A 22268-nucleotide genomic window follows, 5' to 3' on the forward strand; every position below is an offset into this window, starting at 1 on the left:
TGTTGAATCAGCCTTAACTTTTTAAGTGGTAAAACAGTTTTACCTGCTACGAATACATATAAAGACAAGGATGGGGAGAGACCCAAGTGGGTACAAACCAAAAGGAATGAATCTGACTATATTTCAGATGAGTTAATACAACCACACTAAAGAGGGGAGAACTAACCCAAAGAATTCTTGAATATACATACTGGCTGTATACTTTTAGGCTAAAAAGTCAAAAAGAATCGTAAATATTGAACTTTAGTTAATAAGTTTGTTTTTATGTTGATACTGTTGTAGTAGTTCTGAAGCTACTACTTAGTGTGCATTCCTAGTTTGAGCAAATAAATCCATGTATAGTGGATAATCTATGATGCAGAGAAGGAGTTAGAAATATGGAAAGGGAAGACGAGAATTAACCCAATGGTGTGAGGTTGGAATTGGAGCTGTCAGTACAAACTTGTGTTTTTAATATATCTAAATAGATGTAGAGAAATATATATGGATGTGAAAGTGTGTGTGCGTGTACATACAGACCTGGGACGATCTGAGTACCAAAACAAATAGTAATTATAAGTCATCAAGTCAAATAAGCTGTGAATCAGTACTGATGTATGAGTGAACAAATGAACAGACAAATGAATGAATGAATAATGGAGCAGAAAGGTAAGCTTTTCCTTAGAGTAGAAAACAAATACAGAAGGAATGATGGGATTAGCCAATCACCATTTGACAACTGCAATAGTAGTGATTGCTTAGGTAAGAATCTTCAGTAGATGTTAAAATTAATGGGTGAAAGCTTAATGAGAAACAAGATATTTATATGTCTTAAGTATCTCCCTATGAGATCTTTATTAATTAAAAAAAAATAACCTTATACTGGAGAAACTTGGCAAGTGAATCAAAGTTATCACTAGTAATGGGACCAAAATGACATCATGTGCCTCCTGATACGGTACACTGAGAATGACACATCTCCTCTGTGATATTCCTGCCAAAAATGCTTAACCTGAATCTAATCAAGAAACAAATCAGATAAGCTCAAATTGAGGGCCATTCTACAAAATAGCCTGTGCGCCTAAAAAATGTCAAGGTTGCAGAAGACAAGGACAGAGGAAGATAATTCCAGGAGACTAAAGAGGTGACAGCTAAATGCCGTGTAGGACTCTGGATTCGATCCTGGAGCAGGAGAACATGTCTTTGCTTTTGGGAAATCAAACTGTAAAGGGTAAAGGGGCATCGTGCTTTGTCTTACTCTTACACAGTTCAGGGAGGAAAAAAGGAGGGGGGGAAGTCTGGGCAAAGGGCCTACAGGGATGCTTTATACCACATCTGCAGCTTTTCTGTAAATCGCAAGTTCCTTCAAAATGTTGTTTTGGAAACTAAACAGAAAACTCTACTAGAGCTGGTCCGGTGGTGTGTGCTAGGCTGTCTTCTCCTGTTCTGCTCGTCTCTACCAGCACTCTGTCAGAAACCATTTCCACCAGCTCTCCTCCCTTCTCCTTTTTAATCCGATTTTATAAATCCTAACTTTAGAAATTAAGCGTATTTGTAAGAAACTCAATACAATACAAAACACAGGTTCTCTCCCCCTCCCCCACTGTCACCACCCAAGTTACCACTGTTAACAGGTTCATTGGTCACACCATTCACATTCCTGCTCTTGCGCAGATAGTGTTCACGTACGAGTGTATGTAGTCTTCTCTCCCAGCCAGACTACTGAGCACCGTTGATCTTCTTTTCTTTTATTTATTTATTTATTTATTTATTTATTTATTTATTTATTTATTTGACAGAGATAGAGACAGCCAGTGAGAGAGGGAACACAAGCAGGGGGAGTGGGAGAGGAAGAAGCAGGCTCATAGCAGAGGAGCCTGATGTGGGGCTCGATCCCATAACGCCGGGATCACGCCCTGAGCCAAAGGCAGATGCTTAACCGCTGTGCCACCCAGGCGCCCCTGATCTTCTTTTCTTAACCTTATGTTGCTTTGGGGGTGGGGGTGGGTATAGCTTCTCCTCTTTCTTTACCAGTATTTTCTCTAAATGAATGCTTTCATCGTCCCTAAAACTAGTTGTCAAGGACTGACAAACCAACCTACTTCAATTATAAAGGCACCCGGATAGCCGCTAGCTCACAGGTCTGAAGACTGTACCAAGTAAACAAGCCTCCGTCAGGCATCAGGACAGCTCTGAAGACCTCAGTGACAGGAACTGGGAGATTTTCTGTTGTAGGAGACTGTTAAGGTGACTTATTGGCGACTCTACCTCCATGTTCTGTGTCTCTAATACCCGAGGTTGAAATCCTCAGAACAAAATGACCAGACCACGTCTGGTCATTTGGGGCAGCACCTATCACTTGAATAGTCAGAGCTGTTGCTAGGGAAGTAGGGGCTCAGAAGGCGGACATGGGCCCGTGGGTGACCTCCTAGAGAGGAGGGACCAGCAGAGCAGCCTCCACTCCAGTGACTCTCAAATAGCCCTGTGCAAGCAGTATTAGCGTCAGCTTGGGTACCTGGTAGAAATGCCGATTCTCAGGTCCCATCCCAGAGGTACTGAATCAGAAACTTGGGAGGTGCGGAGCTCAGCACTCTGTATTTAGGAAGTCAACCAGGTGATTCTGAGGCATGCTAACATTTCAGAATCCTGGCTTTACTAAATCTGATCATATTATTTGCCCAGTTCAAAAAAATTTCATAGCTCAGCTATGCACGTATTCCAGAGTCCTTGCTCATGGCACAGAAGGTTATGTGATCTCACCGCAGCCTGCTCGCACAGTGCTTTACCCACCTCCCCTGCGTGCGTGTGCGTGCACACCCACACTCACCCTTCTCTACATCCTGTCCCACACAGCTTTGCTGAGCCCTTTCCTGGACTGCCACCTGGTCAGTTGCTGCTCTTCCATCACTTCCTCTGTGATGCCTCCGCCTCCCCTCTTCCCCAGTCACTTTCTGCCTTGGCTGTGTTTCTTACAAGGCCCTAAGCCTGGTGTTTATCTGTTTAACCATTGGTTTACCCGTATAGCTCCACCACTAGAGTGTGGGCTCTGAGCCCCTCAAGGTAGGGACTTCGTTTCATTGGTCTTGTCTCTGATGCATAACAAGGATTATGTGCTTGGTTAAATTTTTGGGTTTCTTTTTTGTTGTTTACTTTTTAAAAGATTTTGAGAGGGGGGATGGGGGGAAGGAGAAGCAGGCCCCCACTCAGTAGGGAGCCCAACACAGGCAGACACTCCCAGGACCCCAGGATCATAACCTGAGCTGAAGCCAACTGAGCCACCCAGGTGTCCCCCTCCCCCCCCCTTTTTTTTACTTTCTATCATGCAACTTCAAGCATACCAAAAAGTAGAGAATATAGTAATGAATATCCTTTAACCCATCACCAGAACTTACCAACTTAACATTTTGCCACATTTGCTTCATCTTTTTTTCCTAAGAATTTTAAAGTAAATACATGATGTTGTATCATGACATTTTGTCATTATAGTCTTTGTATTTTAGTACTAAAGTCTTTGTATTTTAGTACTAAAAGCTAAAGACGTTTTCCTAAATTACCATGATATCACACCTAATAAAATTGACAATTCCCAAATATCACCTATGCTCATTCTGTATTTGGTTTTCTCCATTTTTCCACAAAAGCTCTTTTATATCTGGTTTGTTCTGTCAAGGACCACACATTGCATGTGAAGGTAGGCCTGTAAGGATATTTTCCTCTTTTTTCCCATTCAGTAAATAAATTCCTAGCTAATCCTTATCCCTACTCATGTGGGATAACATTAGTCCAAGACCAGTGACACTGCTAAGGAGTTGGAATGATGTTGTACCTTTCTGTTCAGAATGATTCAGTCTCATAGGGTCCCAAATCCATGATTTGCAGCTAATAAATCATTCCAGCAGCAGCCAGAATGCACAAGAAGCCAATGTCACAAGTGCTAGAGAAACAGGAGAGCTACTTTGGACCTGGGCTTTGTGCATAATCACTTAATAGCTTCTCCATCTTGCCTGCAGAACGTCACTGAAAGAGCTAGAATTCACTTAACAGGGACTCTCTGGATCTCTGTAGGCTTGAGTCTTCAGGATTTCGTCATTTCACCTTGCACATTTTCCTTGTGTTTCATTCTTTACTAGCTTTTTCCTTATCCTTTTAGGACTCTTTAGGGTTTTGATAGAGTTTTTGAGCAATAAAATGGCATTTTTAAGCTAACTTAGGATGTTAATTCAGTATCAGGACACACAGATTCGGATTCGGAGGTTTAGGCCCACAATTCAGAAAAATCTCTTTTAACCTTTATTTACAGATAGTTCTTAAGCTTTATTTACCTTTAAGAGAAAGGGGGAAAGATTTAAATTCCTTCAGCAGAGTCCTGAATGCGGTAACAGTGTGAAGGATGACAGTATGTAAACGCAGAGTCTGAATTCTCCTTGGGCGCTGCTGATTGCTCTTGGTAGCTTTTGAGATCGAATTATTAGGATTTCCAGTGATTATAATTCCAGGCCATATACCAGTTGAGTAAGACGCCCAGAGGGTTGAGTCACCTGTGATGAGGGGAGGGGTGGGGCTGGAGATGGGGCTGGTGGAAAAGGAGAAGTTTACCCGTAAGAGGCCATAGAAGGTTCAGAAAACGCACGATGAAGTATTTTAGAAACTGTTGCCCAGGAAAGAAAACTGTGTTAGCATGTTACCAAGACTAGCCGGGGCTACCATAACAAAATAACATAGCCCAGGATAGTTTAAACAGCAGACATTTAGTTCTCTCAGTTCTGGAGGCTAGAAAGTCCGAGATCACGTTACCATCAAATTCCGCATCTAGTGAGAACCCTCCTTCTTGCTTGCGGTCCTCACCATCTGCTCATGTGGCCTTTCCTTGGTGTGTGCTCTTGGAGAGAGATCTCTGGTGTCTCTTCCTCCTCATCTAAGGGTATACTAATCCCATTTTAGGGACCCACCCTCACGACCTCCTAAGACCCCACCTCCAAATACCATCGCGTTGGGGGTTAGGGCTTCAATGTATGAATTTGGGGAGGACATAAACATTCAGTCCGTGACACCAAAGCATGTGATTTGAAACTGCCTGGTACACTCAAGAATACTGGACTGTTAAGGTCCATTATTTGTCAGCACTATCTTTACACCTCCCAGAGTCTGCCCTGGGTAGGGATTTCAGTCTTTGTAGATAATCGTGAACCTGTATTGGTTTGGTCACAGTGTTTCAGGCCACCTTGAAGAGAGACTGTTGGCTGTCCCTGTAGTTTTGTCAGTCAGATTGGGTTGCTTCTAAGTATTCTCGAATTGACATCATACCGATAGGCTTCAACTGTCCTTTCTGATCACCACGTAAATAAGATAACCATTTGCAGGTGGAAGAGAAGGGTTTCTCTTCATTATAAGAAGAGTTCTGGTGAATTATAGGCAAAAAAAGAAAAAAGTTGATTTTGAAAGGCACAGAGTTCCCCCTTGACTTGGCAGTAATCTTATCCTGACAGGGTTTAATGTGAAGTCACTCTGGCCAGAGAATAATCTTATTAGGGCTTTAATTAAAAGCACAAGGTGTTGGGTTGTTTTTGTTTTGTTTTTTCATGTCTCCTTATCTATCTTCCTCTTTTCTTTCCTTCCACTTCCATGTTCTCCCTCCCCCCTGCTCCCCTCCCCCCCTTCATCATCCTTTAACATTTAAAATGTTTTTGGCTTGGCTGATCCTTCTGGATAGGAACTGAGCTGAGCAGGATATTGATTACCAAATATGGTATTGCTGCTAAGGATGTTAGAGGAATGTGGCTTGTATTCTAAGCCTCCGGCCTCTGAATAAGCTGCCAAACAAATTAGGTCATTTTAACTTCTGAGCTTGCCTTTTTTTTTTTTTAAATAAGGAGCTGGAACCCTGATTTGGAACATGATGGTGTTGTTACTTAGCTCACACAGGGAGGAGGGATATGAAGAGGGGCTCGGGAGTGGGGGAGACTCAATTCAGCATGTTTTAGGACGCGAGCCACCCGTCCAGGCGGTGTAAAAGGCAAGCGTGTTGTGCGGAGCCTCTTTTGACTCTGGAACATCAATGGAGGAGCTGAGGCATGGAATTCAGATGTGCCGCCTCATTGCCTCATTGTTACCGAGGCTAGAAGCTCCAGAGGACCGCGGACGGGTCCCAGGATGCTCTTCTCAGGTCACAGCGGCCCCAGCCACAGTGATCAAGCTGGTGTGGGCTCAGGTTTAGCCACGTTCCTTCTTCCCAGGAAGGTTGGTGGGGTTGAGTGCTGGGGAGGACGCCCTGACGTGGATGACAGATTGTTACTGTGTGTAGCTCATGGGCTGTCGTGCGAATACGCGAGTCCTTCCACAGCGTACCTTTAAATGAGAGCCAGGGACTGCGACTCCATCTGTCTCCCAGCAAAGACCACAGCTCTTCGGGTCCATATTTGGAAATATTTGTTCTGTTGTGATATTAGCTTTGATAGAGTGAAACACTCTTGAAGTGGAAGCGGATGGAAGTAAACTCTGCTTCAGAGTGCTGCTGGGTTCTTTTTCCTCATACACATCTTTGGCAAGATAATACCGAGGTCTCCTAAGTTGACACCAAAACTGAGACCAGTTAGGGAAAGAATTTCTTTTTACATTTCTTATAGCTGGCACCCCCTTTTTTGCTTCTTGTCAGTTAGGTCTGTACAAAGTGGAGTCCTTCTCTTCCTGCCCACCCCCGTTTGCCACCTTCAGTTGGTTTCTTCTCAGAGAATGGGTACATCAGGCTCACAAAGAAATTCCACCCACTCCAGGATGTCTGGAGGTCAGGACTCGGTGTCTTTTGTTGTATCTCCCTGAGGACCTTCCTTTCCTCCTCCCCCCTTATTTCTCTTATTGCTGCTGCCATCCAGTCACAAGCTCTTCTTCCCATCTTTGGAGCTGAGCCTGTAAAGTTCAGAGTTGTTCGTCCTGCTGTACAGAGTCAGAGATTCTTACTAATTTCTGGTGGAAGTTGCTCTGACTTTCCTTCAAGCTAATTAAGTGTAGGGGACTTTGGACCCCATAGGCCCACATGTGCACTAAACAGAAAACCTGTATTAGGATACTCCTTTTCAGAACTCCAGCCCCGTTCCAGAACATACCATACAAACATGGGACCTGAGCCTGTTTGGGATGCACATATATGCCCTATACTAGGATATCTTTTTGTTGCTGTTGGAATACATAGCATTGGAAAATAGATATCGTGAGATTATTCGTTATGCTTAGTAATAGAGGCATTCTTTTTTTTTTTTTTTTTTAAGATTTCATTTATTTGAAAGAGAGCAAGCACGAGTGGTGGGGGGCAGAGGGAGACGGAGACGCAGACTGCCCACTGAGCATGGAACCAGGCTCTGGGCTAGAACTCAGGATCCTGAGATCATGATCTGAGCTGAACGCAGATGCTTAACTGACTGAGCCACCCAGGCACCCCAATGGAGGCATTCTTGAATGGTGGGAGGGTTTCAAAATAGACTTATCTTGTCCTAAATCTTGTGTTTTTATAATGTTTGTTATGTATCGAGTGTGTTTGTTTTAGGTAAACTACAATAATTAGGGTTAAGGGTAATTGAAATTACTACCCTGTCTTTGGCCCATATAATCTGTTTTCTCTCTACCCATGCAGCTACTAGGCCAGCAGTAATCAAAACTGGGATTTTACCACATCAAGACGTTAACATTTGATATAAACTTATAAGCTAACTAGAATTAAATGATACTAGTTACACTGAAATCTTAAATCTTAGTTCCTGTTTTACTAAGTCAATACATGTATCACCATTAAGAAAGCTCTCTAGTTAGAAAGGGAGGGGAATTTTCTCCCTTTATTTCTAGGTGATGAAACTAAGGTATTGAAGAATGGCATTGTTTTAGGCCAGTGTCAGAACACTACTACGCAGGACCTGCATCTCTACGATTTCCAGGATTGCACAAAACTTTACAAGAATTATTTTATTCTCGTTGGCAGCCGTTAATTGAAGTTTTTCACTATGCTAGGAATTTGCTGGTCCGTATTTAAAACTTGAACCTGAACGTTTTTGTTGAAGAAGGAAGGAAATAATTGAAAAAACATGTAACTAAGTGTTTTAATTAAGTAAACAAAATCTCCCCTGACTTTCTGGACATGTGGTATTACAGGTTTTCATGTATTCTGTGTAAGTAGTGAGAACCAGGGCTCTTGCTGACCTTTTTTTCTGATAGGCCAGGATTTACTGGTGTGTTTATTTTGTCACCATTCCGGTTTGACTCTAAGGAAATGAAAACATCTTCCATTTGTTCTTTATTTCCAAAGGGCATCCGCTTCGATCCTGAAATTCCGCAAACACTACGACTAGAGTTTGCTAAGGCAAACACGAAGATGGCCAAGAACAAACTAGTAGGGACTCCAAACCCCAGTACTCCTCTGCCCAACACTGTACCTCAGTTCATTGCCAGAGAGCCATGTAAGTTGATCTACTTTTCATTTAAAAAAAAAAACAAACCAAGAATTGTTTGTGTGCTGCACGTGAAATTAGACCACAGGACCTAGAGCCGGCTGAGTGTCATTTTCCATTTCTGTGAAGAGGCTGTGGATTCTTGCTGTCTGAATTCCAAATACAGCAATCTTGTTGATGATTGGCCGTCCTAAAAGGTGGTTCAGCTAGATTAGAACTGTAACTACTACAAAATTTCATTCGATGTGCTGTAGATTTCCTCAACGTCATCATGACCTTATTGTGAGGGTGTTCTTTTGGCCTGGGGGTATGAACCCTTCTTTATTCCCCAATCCCTGGATAGGAGAGCAGGTTCTCAGCATTTACTTCATTCGTTGAAGATGATCAGTTCTGTGGCTTGGGCAAAGAGAATATTAAAAGTGAAAGAAGCAGATACTAAGAAGTTCTATTTTTGAGAACAGTTGAGCCCATAAATCTAGAGGGAAAAGTAAACACACACAAAGAATTTATATGTTGGAACAATCAGTTCTAGCAAACTAATACTGGTAAATTTAAGGAAATCTAGGGCTTCCTGTTTTAAATTAATTGGGCTAAGAGACCAATTGCTAAACAAGTGTTTTACCCCGCTTCATGAGCTTATTCCCTTAAATGGCCAGTCTACAGTTTTGCCTTTGATTGAATAACTTGAAAAGGTTGTCTTAATTTTCTTTCTTAAGCTCAGTCAGTAGCATAAGTGAGGCGTGAGATAGGCCTTAACTTCTCCTTTCATTGCGTAGCTATATGTGATTTAATATGGCAGGGCATTCAAGGCATCCCAAGTGACTTGCTGTTATTTGGAATATTTCTGCCCTATCGTTCTTGATCTTCTTTCCAAACCACATGATCTTGATCTCCCTGCTTTCCTTGACAATACATTTCAACTTTTCTTATTGAAATTGAAGGGCACATGAGTTTCTTTCTCCCCCCATGTCATGTGTGTGTCAGATTTAATCAGGTTATTTTGGAAGTTATAGTCATTCTGTAGCCCTGTAACTCTTGAGAAAGCTGCCACTTGTCAGTGGAAGCTAACACATAGGAGTTTCTCCCCCAGCGTTTTCTAAAATTTTTCTGTGAGGCCAGAAGTCATAATAGAGAAAAAAGAAATTTGTTCTTCCACGTCGTAGGGAAACTTGAAACCTTTCTAAACAGAAGTTTCATCTTATGGTCCAGTTGCACCACGGGAAGATGAGTGGACATTTCTTACATAATTCTGTAGGCTTTACAGCATCTAGTTCAGTACCTTTTGTACATTGCATATACTTAATAAATATTACAGTGATAAGTAGATAAACATTTTAATTTGCCTATTTGCGTGATTCCATTTTTATGCCTCTTCATTTCCCTCTGACATGTCTTCTCTCTTGATTAAGGCATCAGAAAAGAGGATTTGTAAGATACCTTGATTTAGAGTACCTCTTTAGTTTTCTAGTGAATTTTCTGCCTCAGATCTGAGAGTGGTTTAAAAAGATGAATTCAGACACCAAGTGCAATGCTGGTAATACTTTACCCTTTCAGTTCTCTATTGAATGCTTTTGTTCTGGGACCTCAATTTTTTTTTTTTAATCTGTTTCAAAAGCTCTGTGAAATTGGTAGCCAGGAAGGTGATAGCCAGTTCACAGCAGGGTACATAAAAGCAAAAGAGATGACAAACTGGACATCCACAAGTCTGTGAAGTTGTAGGAGAGCTTAGAGCAAGGTTTAGAACACCACTCTGGCCAGCTCTGCCCACCTCCCTTCCCTGTGTACAGAACAGCTCAGACGTGGTCAGATAATTTCCATGGCACGGTCAACACTTGCCTGGGCTGCTTGTGGCAAAACAAACTTGAAGCTTAAAAAAAAAAATCCAAATATTGGTTTATTCCTGAGAAAATAAAAGTTAGCATAATTTCTCTATATTTAATATAGCTCCTTTCTACGACACAGGGGCCTTGATGAACAGTAACTCCGCTCTGACCCGGACCGACCTTCTCATCCGTTACAGGTCCCTCTGGGAATTACAAACCTCCCGTCACATATGCAGGATTGTTTTCCTGAAAGCGCACTGCAGACTGAGAACACTGGTGGTTTTTTATTGGCAATTCCCATTGCACTGTGTCTGTAATGGGTGTTCATGGTGGTGGTCAGTTCAGCCACTGTTAGGAGTAGACTGCCCTGGGGTCTTAGAATTGTGGGATTGGAAAAACCCTATAGGGGCACCTGGGTAGCTCAGTCAGGTGAGTGTGTAGCTCTTGATTTTGGCTCAGGTCATGATCTCAGGGTCCTAGGCTCCAGTGCCTCTTAGGCTCCAGTGCCTCTTAGGCTCCAGGCTCAGTGGGGTGTCTGCTTGAGGACTCTTTCTCTCCCTCTCCTGCTGCCCCTTCCCCCAGTCGCTTGTGCTCACTCGTGTGCTTGCTCTCTCTCTGTCAAATAAATCTTAAAAAAAAAAATTCTATAGTCGTCTCTGTTGTAGACGATAAGAGAGGTTTGTTTCTTTTTGTTGATGTTTTTATATAGTTGTGGCTGAAAAGTACCCCTTGCCATCACTAAAGGAAGAATGTGCTAAGATTCAGTTATAGAATAAATATTTACTCGAACTCTCATTTCTCAGATATCGGTTGAAGTTTAATGAGCTCTCAGTGTGCTAGACACTGGGAAAGAAGGGGACTTAAAAGAGCTATGAGTCCAAGGGGTTGGTGGTGGTCAAAGTTGTCAGGAAACTTGGCCCACGTAAAGGACGTAAAAGGGTTTTTGCGGCTCAGTTTCGATTGCCCCAAATCAGACTGTCTTATTTGCCAAGCACCTGCTGTGTTTGTACAGAGCATGAAAAAAGAGAAAGCTAGGTACTGCACTTGCCAGAGGAGATGGTGGCCTGCAGTGGAGAACCTTGGCCTTAGATTTGAAGATGTCAGTGAGAGTTCTGGTTCTGCCGGTCATTGTCAAGCTTGTCAAGTTTGACCTTAAACTCATTGAACTTTGCTCTGCTCCTGTTCTGTCAGCTACAAAATGGGAATGATACCTTCTTCACGCGCTTCTTACGAGAGCTAAATAAAGCAAGAGCCTAAGATTGTGTTGAGCGTTAAGTGGCTGAATAGATGTAGAGTGCCAGGCAACCATAAAGTATAATTTTAAGTTAAAAAAACAAAACATTGAGTTGCCTTTCTTTCCTAATAGTTAAAAGTAGGCATTGATCTTCTGAGGCTTCATCACTGTGACTATAGCCAATTGTCTTTGCAAATTACGAGAAAGGATGAATGAAAGTGTCATACACAGTCCCAGGAAAGTTTTATATTTTCCTAATGAAATTTTTATTAGTTTTAACTTCTTACTCCATTGAATGTAATGAAGCAAGAAAAATACAGTGAGAAAGTAGGAAGTAAGAGATACCGAAAATTTACAAATTATATAAAATTCTGCTAGATTATGCATTGGCTTGTACAGGAAAATAGTGTTCTGTGGTATAAGAACCCCACTGTAGAGATGAAAACAGGGCAAGTCACCGTCTCTCTGAGTTTTGTTTCCTTGTCTATAAAATGATGATACTATGTGCCAGACACTGCTAAGCATTTAAGTGGATTGGATTCTCAGTAGCACTATTTTACAGTTGAAAACAGGCCTTAGGACGATCCAGTAACTTTGAGGTTACCTGGTTATCAGGTGTTACGGGTTGAATTGTGCTCTGCCAAAATTCATGTGTTCAAATCCCGGTCACCAGTGGCTCCAGATGTAAGTGTATTTGGAGATTAAAGTCCTGAAGACATGATCAAATTAAGCGGGGCCATTAGGGTGGCCCTCATTCCATATGACTAGGTTCCTTAAAGAAGAAAAAAAGATGGGCAGGGATGTGTTCACACAGAGGAAAGGCCAGGTGAAGGCATAGCGAGAAGGCGGCCGTCTGCAGGCCAAGTTACAGAGGCCCTGGGAGAAGCCACACCTGCCCCCGCCTTGATCTTAGAACTTACAGCCTCTCGAACTGTGTGAGAAAATGAATTTCTATTGTTTCAACCACCCAGTCTGTGGTATTTTGTTATGGCGGCCTGAGCAGACTAATGTCAAATGATAGAGCCTGGGTTTAAATTCTGACCTGTCACTTTTCAGTTTTGTAACTTTGGTCCAGTTACTTAACCTCTGTCTCTATTGTCTCATCTATAAAATGGCAGTAATAATTAAACTTACCCATAGGGTTGTGAGGATTAAGTTAATTGACACGAGGGGGCCACATTTATAAGAATGAATACCCTCAGTGACCGTTTAATATGCGTGTGTAGAATGTGTACATTGGGGCACCTGGGTGGCATGGTTGCTTAAGTGTCCGGCTCTTCGGTCTGGCTCAGGTCATGATCTCAGGGTTGTGAGACTGAGCCCCAAGTCGGCCTCCATGCTCAGCGCGGAGTCTGCTCACGTTTCTCCCTCCCTCTCCCTCTGCCCCTCCCTGTGCTTGCTCGCTAGCTCGCTCTCCCTCTCAAATAAATGAATCTTTAAAAAAAAAAAAAAAAAGGAACATACACGTGGATGTGCCTCTGTTCCTTATAGTTGAGACCTGTGGTTTTCTGCCTTTGTATGCTTATTAGCACCTGGAACCTAGAAATACATGAGAAGTTAAGATACTACAGATTTTATTTTATGCTTTTTCATTTGGAAGTTTAAAAATTTACAGTGTTTAAAATTTTTCAGTGTTATTGAGGTATGATAAGGAAACGATAAAATGCACGTATTAAGAGTGTCTACTTCGGGGGCGCCTGGGTGGCGCGGCAGGTAAGCGTCTGCCTTCGGCTCGGGGCGTGATCCCGGCGTTATAGGATCGAGCCCCACATCAGGCTCTTCCGCTATGAGCCTGCTTCTTCCTCTCCCACTCCCCCTGCTTGTGTTCCCTCTCTCGCTGGCTGTCTCTATCTCTGTCAAATAAATAAATAAAATCTTTAAAAAAAAAAAAAGTGTCTACTTCGATAAGTTTTGTCATAATACGCAGGGAATTTAGTTGACTCAATGCTCTTGATCTGTTCACGCTGCTTGTGACATACCATGTTATAATAGTGCGAACACTTACAGAGCTTTTACTCAGAATAAACAGATTTTACCCATTCAGATCAAATTTTGTGGAGCAAATATCAGAAGGCTTTAGAACTTTGCAGTAATTCAGATTCCTGTAGTCCAACCCCAGGGATTTTGATTCTATAGGTCTGGTCTAGGACTCATGCTCTGTATTTTTAAAAGCTTTTTCGGTGTTTCTGATGCACAGTCAGGTTTGAGAATGCCCAGCAGAGCAAGGAATTGTAAAGTTAAATTCTCCTACTGCTCACACACTCTTCTCCCCAGCCTTGTACCCATTCCCCACTTCCGCCCCCCCAAAACAAAGCATGCTCTATTAAATTAATACTCTTATTAAATACCTGGTAAGCACATAACCCCTTGGTGAATAATCAGGTCACTTCCTTGTTTTCCTGCCATACCACTGGAATTTCCCATTTATCCAGTATTGACCCTGGCTGTGTAGATGTGCGTTTTCTGTCTCATGTCTGAAAAGATCCTCTGAAAGTTCAGAGAACTGCCTGCGTGCCTAGCAAGGGCCCTCCTAGGGACAACACTCTGCAAGCATGAAATCTGTTAACTTTCACCTCTGTGGGATGGGGCCATTCAGGGCCTGATCTGAAGCTCCATGTGCCCATGGAAGAGAGTTAGGGTACCTGCCATTTTCAAGGAAGCATACACAGCACGTGTCATTGGAAAGACTGAGGGTGTCCGTCTGGTCCCCAGTTCTGCTCAGAAATGCGCAGATGCCAGCCGGTAGCAGGTACTGTGTATCCCGGACCTGCTCTCCTCGAGTGGGGTTATTTAGAACGCCAGCAACTGGGTCTGACGAAGACCTGATCAAGCTGGTTAGGGGAAGGCAAGGCAAGGACAAAGTTGCAGGTGTTCTGTGGGGACGAGAGCAAGACTGTTTTGCTATGAAAAGCAACTTCCTTGGATTTTTGTGTTTCATATTACATAATGCAAATAGTTTGTTTTCTCTGATAGAAATTGTACTTGCTTCTCAAGAGGAAAAAAATTTCAAGCAGTCCAGAAAAATATAAAGAAGAACATAAAAGTCACCAAATTCTACCAGCGATAACTACCATTAACATTTTGGTGTCTGTCCTTCCACAACTTTTAAGTATGCATGTAATAAAAAAATGTCTCTCTATCCAGTTTTTAAATTTCAGAATCATTTAACTTATCCCTCTACCTTTAAGATAAAATTCTTGTTTTTATTTTAAGATTTTACTTATTCAACAAAGAGCAGGAGAGCAAGGCAGGGGGAATGGCAGAGGAAGACGGAGAAGCAGGCCCGCCGCTGAACAGGGAGCCTGATGTGGGACTCGATCCCAGCACCCTGGAATCATGACCTGAGCCAAAGGCAGTCACTTAACCGACTGAGCCACCCAGGCACCCCTAAGATAAAATTCTGATGTCCAGTGAGATTAAATGACCTGTAGGGCCAAAAACAATATCTGGGCTCTCAGAATCCTATGCCCCAGCCTCTGTGTTGCCTTTGCTATAGGGTACCAATTCATAGTGACACAGATTCCTTGCTAGAATTAGAGCAGGAGGAGTGGTGGTAGACCACTGGCAGATTACCTAATGACCCAAGTGAGCACAGGCAGCTCCTGGGCTGCTGGAATTCAGGTGGTCGATTGAATGAACTATGAGATTTTATTAAATAGACAGGAAGAAAGGAAACAGCTATTTATTGAGCTACTGTTCTAATCCTTAAGTACTGTGTAAAATAGCTATTTTCTAGTCAAGAAGACTAAAACATGTGTGAGTAACTTCCCCAAAGTCACACAGCTCATTTTAGGCCTAATTGCTGATCACACTGCACCAAATTCCTAACTTAGAGACCACCGGTGCTTTTGGCTATAGTTGCTTTTAAGGTATTCGTTAGAAGGTGCTTTAAACTCACTCAAGCCTTGGGGCACCTGTGTGGCTCAGTGGGTTAAGCTCTTGCTTTCAGCTCAGGGTCATTAGTTCAAGCCCCACACTGGGCTCTACACTGGGCGTGGAGCCTACTGAAGGATGAATGAATGAATTGAAGTTTCCTTATTTTCAAGTGTCAGTAACTAATTCAAATATTTCTTTAAAATACAATACAGAGGGACACCTGAGTGGCTCAGTCAGTTAAGGGGCTGCCTTCGGCTCAGGTCATGATCCCAGGGTCCTGGGATCGAGTCCCGCATCGGGCTCCCTGCGCAGCGGGGAGTCTGCTTCTCCCTCTGCGTGCCACTCCCCTTGCTTGTGCACTTTCTCTCTCTCTGACAAGTAAATAAATAAATAAATAAACTTTTAAAAAGAAATTAAAATACAGAGGGGCACCTAGGTGGCTCAGCCGGCTAAGCATCTGACTCGATTACAGCTCAGGTCATGATCTCAGGGTCATGAGATCGAGCCCAGAGTTGGGCTCCGCACTGAGTGTGGGGCCTACTTGGGATTCTCTCTCACCCTCTCCTCCCCCTGCCCCCTTACCCATGCTCTCTCTAAAAAAAAAAAAAAAAGAACTCATTTAAGCCTCTAAAGATGGTCTTATTAGAGACCCCAGAGGCCTGTATGAGATTATGAGAAAAAGATTTCGGGGCAGGTCGCCACTCAATGAAAGTCAAGCTTCCATATAACTGTAAAGCATCGGATTTTGATGGCCAGGATGCATTAACTATAAAATGTATTCTTACATAGTTGAGCAAATTGAACTACTGATGGTTTTTATTTAGTTTTGGTATAAGTATTGAGTTGTTGCAGAAAATACAAGTGCCCACTTTCAACAGTTCGGGTATTTTAATTTAATGAATAATTGTATCATCAGCAAAGATGAGGATATTGACTTCTTTGATTTATACTTGGAGGACATGCAGGCAGTTTACTCACAGGTTTCACATCATTCGGTTGGAAATGGAAATGAGCACGAATGGAAACAGGCAATAATACAGCTCTGTTTTACATTGTTTCAGATCCCAAGACTTCATCTGCACAGTCCTCCTGAAACAGTGATAGTATGAAACCAGCATATATAACTACCATTAACAGTTAAGTAGACAGTGTGTTCTCTAGGTGGTCCCTCTTTGTAAAGTCCCAAAAGGCTGATGAGCAATCTGCAGAAAATTTTTCACACAGATCAGAAAACCTTACCTGCTCCTTATATAAAGGATGGGATTGAAAGACCTAGTCCTGCAATTGTTTGAAAGCTAAACTAACACAGAAATAGGAGGGACTGTCTAACTGGATGTTGGGTCTGTTATTTAGGGAGCTAAAAGATCTGAGTCCATTTTAAGGAACATCCTTGCAGACAGGTATGTTGACCACATGATCACAATCTGGGCTCATCTGCATGTGAGAAATAGGTCCGATAGCCTTTTTTTTTTTCTTGAATCTTCTCTTTACAAAATTATACTTTCATTTCATTTTGTAAAATGACCATGCTTTAATCCATTGTATTGTTAGAGAAGGAAACCATAAATTAAATTTAAAGGGTTAAAAATACATAATTTCCTACCATCCAGAAAGAACCACTGTTAATGGTCTGTCATATATCTTTCTACATACATGTCTATCCTTTTATACATATATGTATAAAAAACAATGTGTCAGGTTACCTTTGGTTTAGTTTGGTTACAACATATGATCCCACTGTCCTCTTTTCTCACTTACCTCATGACCATTTTTCCATCCAGGACTGTATACCCAAAGCATTATTTTTTAAGGGCTCTTTACATGGAAGGTGTGGTGGTGAGGGCCTTTAATGCCTGGCAGGGATTTTTTTCTAAATTAGCTGGTGGGGAGAGAATGCAGATTGTTGAGCATGGCAGTCTTGTGCTTTAAAGATGACCCTCCTTCCTTAAGCTCTAGGAGGGCCGCACTGGGGAATAGAAGTAGAACACATAAAACCTCTTTTATGAGGTGGAGGAAATGGGTGGTGAGGAATGCACTTGCCCAAAATTTTTTTTTTTTTATTAATATGACTTGAAAGGCCACTAGGAAGTACCTTGGAGATGTGGTGCTTCTAGGAATGAAGCTTCCCTCCTCCCCAAACCCCACCCCACTTCCACCAAGTTTCGGGAGAAGGAACCAGTGATGGTAGAGACACAAATTATCATCTCACCTGTTTTTCTTAGACCAGTCCTTGCTGGTAAGGGTTTTGATGGGAGGGGAGCCCAAGTGTGAAAAGGAAGTTGTGCAGTACAGCAGCTATGGGGAGTCTTTGGGTGGTCAGAGGCGCTGGGAAGTGGTACCTGTCAGGAGAGGGACCCAAGGAGGAAACGGGAGACCAGGACATCCAAGTATGGAAGCTGAGCTTGCAGGATTGTGCTTAGTCGGATCACGTGCCCATTCCCTCTGAAGCGGCTCCGTGGTAAGACTGGTGGGACTGCCGAGGGATTCTGTCCTTGCTGTAGGCCGGTTCGAAGCTACCAGAAGTGGCGTTCACAGAAACTTGTCAGTGGTTTCCTTTCTGGGGATTGAGGCTTCCTAATGATTGAGTGATCCACTGAGCATACTCTCACCCCCCAACACTGCAGGGCATTTGTGGGCTGATTCTCACATGACAGAGAAAGGCCCATTGTCAAGAATCAGTCCATGAATTTCACACTCACTCGGGATATGTGTGAGGGCACCAGGTGCTTAGGCCCCTGGACATTCTGAGGAACAGAAACGTGAAACAAAACTGCAGTCAATGAGGACAGCAAAATACTCTTAGAAGCCAAGTCACCTTAATTAATGTTTATTTCCACATATGTCCCACTCTGACAAAGCAAAACTATTGTTTTCCTTTAAAAAAAAAACAAACCTCAAACATTTACTGTATCACACCAGTGTTTACAGCCCACTTCTCCCTCTGTCTTCTCTTCAAACCTGCACACGTTCCTAGTTTTTGCTTAATGTGGATAATTTTTAATAACTAAATTTAAGGGTGCCTGGGTGGCTCAGTCGGTTAAGTTAAGCATCTGTCTTAGGCTCAGGTCATGATCCCAGGGTCCTCCTGGGAACAAGTCCCATATCAGGCTCCCTGCTGAGCAGGGAGCCTACTTCTCCCTCTGCCCCTCTCCCCTGCTCATGCACTCTCGCTCTCTCGCGCTCTCTCATAAATAAATAAAATCTCTTTAAAAATAAATTTAACAATAGTATTAAAATATTAGGTGATGAATGTGGTAAGAATGGTTTCCATATAGATATATTTGTTTTTATGTGGGAGGTAAGTTATTACAGTACTGTGTAGATTAGCTAATCTGGTCCAGTTATTTACAATTTAATGGGTAGCCTATCTTTGATTAGCGATGGCTATTAACATTTTGCTTTGAATTTGTTCTTGTTTAATCATTGATTAGCTATAAACAAAGGCCTTAAGAACTCAGGAAGTAAAATCTCTTTGGAAATCACAGGATTCTTTTGTAATGCAAATAACTGCCCCAACTTTCATGTTTTGTAAACTCAAATTATTCATTACATCTACAGAGAAATGGCAGAATAAAAGAGTTAAATACTGGGACATTCCAGAAGAAACAGCTACCATAGATTTATTTATTTTAAGGCCGTGTACTCTCCTCACTCACTAAAAGGAAGGCATTTCTTATTTGGTAAAAGTTTGATGCAGGCTCCCTGTTTCTTCCCTTCTTCCTTTTCACACACTTGTAAATCCTCAAATAAAGAGGTGCCTTTTCTCCTACAGCAGTTCTCAGCGTATTTGTCCGCCAACCCCTGGTTGGTCTCCAAGACCCTTTCAGGGAGTCTCCGGGTCTAAACTATTTTCATGAGGATAGTTGATTTTTCTTACTGTGTAGTGGGGGGCACGACTGCTAGAACCTTCGTCCGTGTCCAGACAGCGGCACCAAACTGGGCGAATGAGCATTGTATTCTTCACGGTCCCGCGCTCTGTTTAAGAAAAGAAACCAGTTTCGCCTAAGAATGTCCTTGATGAAGAAGTAAAAAATATTTTTATTCAGTCTCAGCTCTTGATTACAAGTCCTTTTATGATTTTTTGTCAGAATGGGAAGGATACACGTTACCATATTAAAAATTAAAACAAATTTTAAAAATATCTAATTCATTTTAAAAATATGGCCTCATTGGAACTAGGTAACTTGTGAAGGAAGGAGTATTTTAATACCTTTTATGGGTAATTGTAGAGATCCCATTTTTATATTCCACCAAAAGATTTTTTGCATTGTGAAATCTGAAACTTCATCCATGAGTTTTTTTGTTTTGTTACGTTAAATTCCATTTTCTACTTTAGTTAGATCTGTTACTCATGCATGATTTTATATGACACATCGGTTATTTGGAAAGTATTGGTTCACTGAGTTTTATGCTGATCTTCCAAATGTCGACTCCTTTTATTCATTAATACTCACCACTGATCTCCCCTGTGAGGCTGTGCTTTCTTTTTAATATGCTACAACCAATACAATACCTTGCAATAGACTGAATTAAAAGCAGATACGAGAATCCAGTTGTCTTCTATTATACCAGATATTAGAGAGGTTTGCAAAAATGTAGAACTGGTGTGTTTCCTGGTTTGTTTTGGTGTAAGGTAGTTGTTTTTCACAAAACATATCCTGTTTATCTTAATAGGTAATGGCTTTTTTTTTAATGAATAAATGTTTTTAAAATTTTAGTTTTAATTTTTGATATGATAGAACCCACATAAAAGTTCTTGGGGACTTTAATAGTCTTTGGGCATAGAACACCTGCAGTCACCTGATGGCTACTATAGATTTGGGGCAGGTGATTAAGTCTGCAGCCTCTAAAGCCATTCAGAGCTAGACTGGAGGGCAGCAGTGCCCCTCCAGTGCCTGGGGCCCTGCAGGCTCACATGCCAGTCTCGGGTTTGACTGTGAGCTTCGGTTTATGCCACTTACTCTCTGGAGACCATCCCAAGAATAACTGCATATGTGGTGGTTGGAAGAGCTGGATAATATGGCTCCCATTCATTCGCGGAGAACTTCCTTGGGGGTAATGGATCTGGAGGAGTACCTTCCAAACTATTTAATCACGCCCACCCCACGCCACCCCCATTACCAAATGGAATACAAGTTCACTTCAAGAAACTTAGAAAGGATAAAAAACGGGGGGCATATTAATGTTTCTATGTCCCTAATCCTAAAGATACATGCTGTGAAATTCGATTGTATTTCCATTGTATTTTTTAACCTACAATGTTACAGATGAGGTATATTTTTAAATACAGAGGTTTAAGGCATCTTAATAGTCATTGGGTTTTTAATAATATAACTTTTTATGTAACATAATACCTTTTTTTTTTTTTTAAGTAGGCTACACGCCCAGTGTGGAGCCCAGTGCAGGGCTTGAACTCATGATCCTGAGATCAACACCTGAGTTGAAATCAAGTCGGATGCTTAACCGACTGTGCCACCCAGGCGCCCCAATATGTGTATCTTTTAACTGAATGCAGAAAATTATCCCACACTGCCCCTCAGAGATAAGCTTTTTCACATTGCTGATGAGTAGTCCTGCAGAGATACACGTGGTTGTATTTGACTGGGGTTATAAATTACAAGCTTCCCCAATACCTGCTTTCATTCTCCACTCTAGGCCGCATTTTTGCATATCAGTAAATGTACAGCTGAATTGTAACAAAGGAATGTCACGTAATCAAGTTCTTTTCCTTGGGGAAAAGTCTGGCAGAAGTGGTGATGGTTTGAACAGGAGAAGTGAAAATCTCAAGCTCGTGCAGATGCAGGTCCTTTCTCGTCCTCCTTTTCATTCCACGATGTGTGTAGCCACCAGGGTTTTAGCGATCCTGAGAAAAGGTGGAGTCGGAGCCAGAAGCAGCATCTTGGTTTGAACAAAATAATCTAATTAGTGTCTTTGGGTGAAGGAGTGTCTTTCTGTCCTTTAATTAAATATCTCTCCAGAGGTCAAGGAGATCACGCTGGTCAAACATTAACAGCTCTGTACAGGAAATTACGGTGAGTTCCTGTTTCAGTTTTCTCGCTCGAGTTTAGCAAACATTTGAGGGGAGGTGAGAGATAAAAAGCTGAATAAGGCACAGTTCTGCTCTCGAGGTGTTTACACTTGAGTGGGGGACACAGGCCTGCAAACGACTGCAGTAGAAGGCAGAGCAAGCGCTAAGTGGAAGGTTCGGACAGTGCTGGTAGCTAGGGAGAAGGGAAAAGACGTCCTGGGGGTGTGTTGACCTAGTATCCGAAGATGGGAAACATTTCAGTAAGCAGAGATGATGCAGAAGTGTTCTACAGACCGAAGGCGTGGCTTCTGTGAAGATCAGACCTGAAAGTGTAGGAAGGAAGGGATTAAAGAAGAGCTTGTGGTCCGGTGAAGCCACAGAGGTGCGCAGGGGGAAATGGAGGGTGGCCACGCTGGACTGGGGTGGGCTCTCGTGCCAAATCCGGGAAATCCATGGATACCAGGTGAACAGGACGAGACCATTGCTGGTTATTGATTCCTTCACAGAACACATCTCCCCAGCACGATGCTTTTAGTCATCCCTGATAAACATTTATGGACTAAGCAAGCTGATAAAGGAAGCTGGTTTGGAGGTGGGCGTTAAAAGGACATACACTTACTGTTTCACAGATTCTGTAGGTTAGAATTGCAGGCACGGGTTTACTGAGTGGGTCCTCTGGTCATGGTCTCACAAAGCTGAAATAAATGGGTTGGCTGGTCTGCAGTTGCATCTTGTCTTCTGTGCCCTCGTGGTTGTGGTAGATTTCAGGATCTTGAGGTCGTAGGTAATTGACTAGGAGTATGATTTTTTTTTATAAGGGTCATTTTATTGAGCCACTGCCATGGGCCACATAAAGGCACATACATACATTATTGCTAACCCTTTATAAAAACTGT

The 22268-nt window shown here is 42.3% G+C and overlaps 1 protein-coding gene across 5 annotated transcripts in view; it reads left to right on the forward strand.

The window, feature by feature from the left end:
• The window catches only part of RBPMS (RNA binding protein, mRNA processing factor), a 172436-nt gene that overhangs the window by 95661 nt on the left and 54507 nt on the right, over nt 1-22268 (forward strand). For all 5 annotated transcript variants that reach the window (XM_040643276.1, XM_040643279.1, XM_040643280.1 and 2 more), the window contains one exon: nt 8270-8420. In XM_040643276.1, the coding sequence (XP_040499210.1) occupies nt 8270-8420 (151 nt within the window). The remainder of the gene's footprint in view (nt 1-8269; nt 8421-22268) is intronic.

The sequence above is a fragment of the Ursus maritimus genome, unplaced genomic scaffold (assembly GCF_017311325.1).
Source record: "Ursus maritimus isolate PB19 unplaced genomic scaffold, ASM1731132v1 scaffold_28, whole genome shotgun sequence".
Taxonomy (NCBI): Eukaryota; Metazoa; Chordata; class Mammalia; order Carnivora; family Ursidae; genus Ursus; species Ursus maritimus.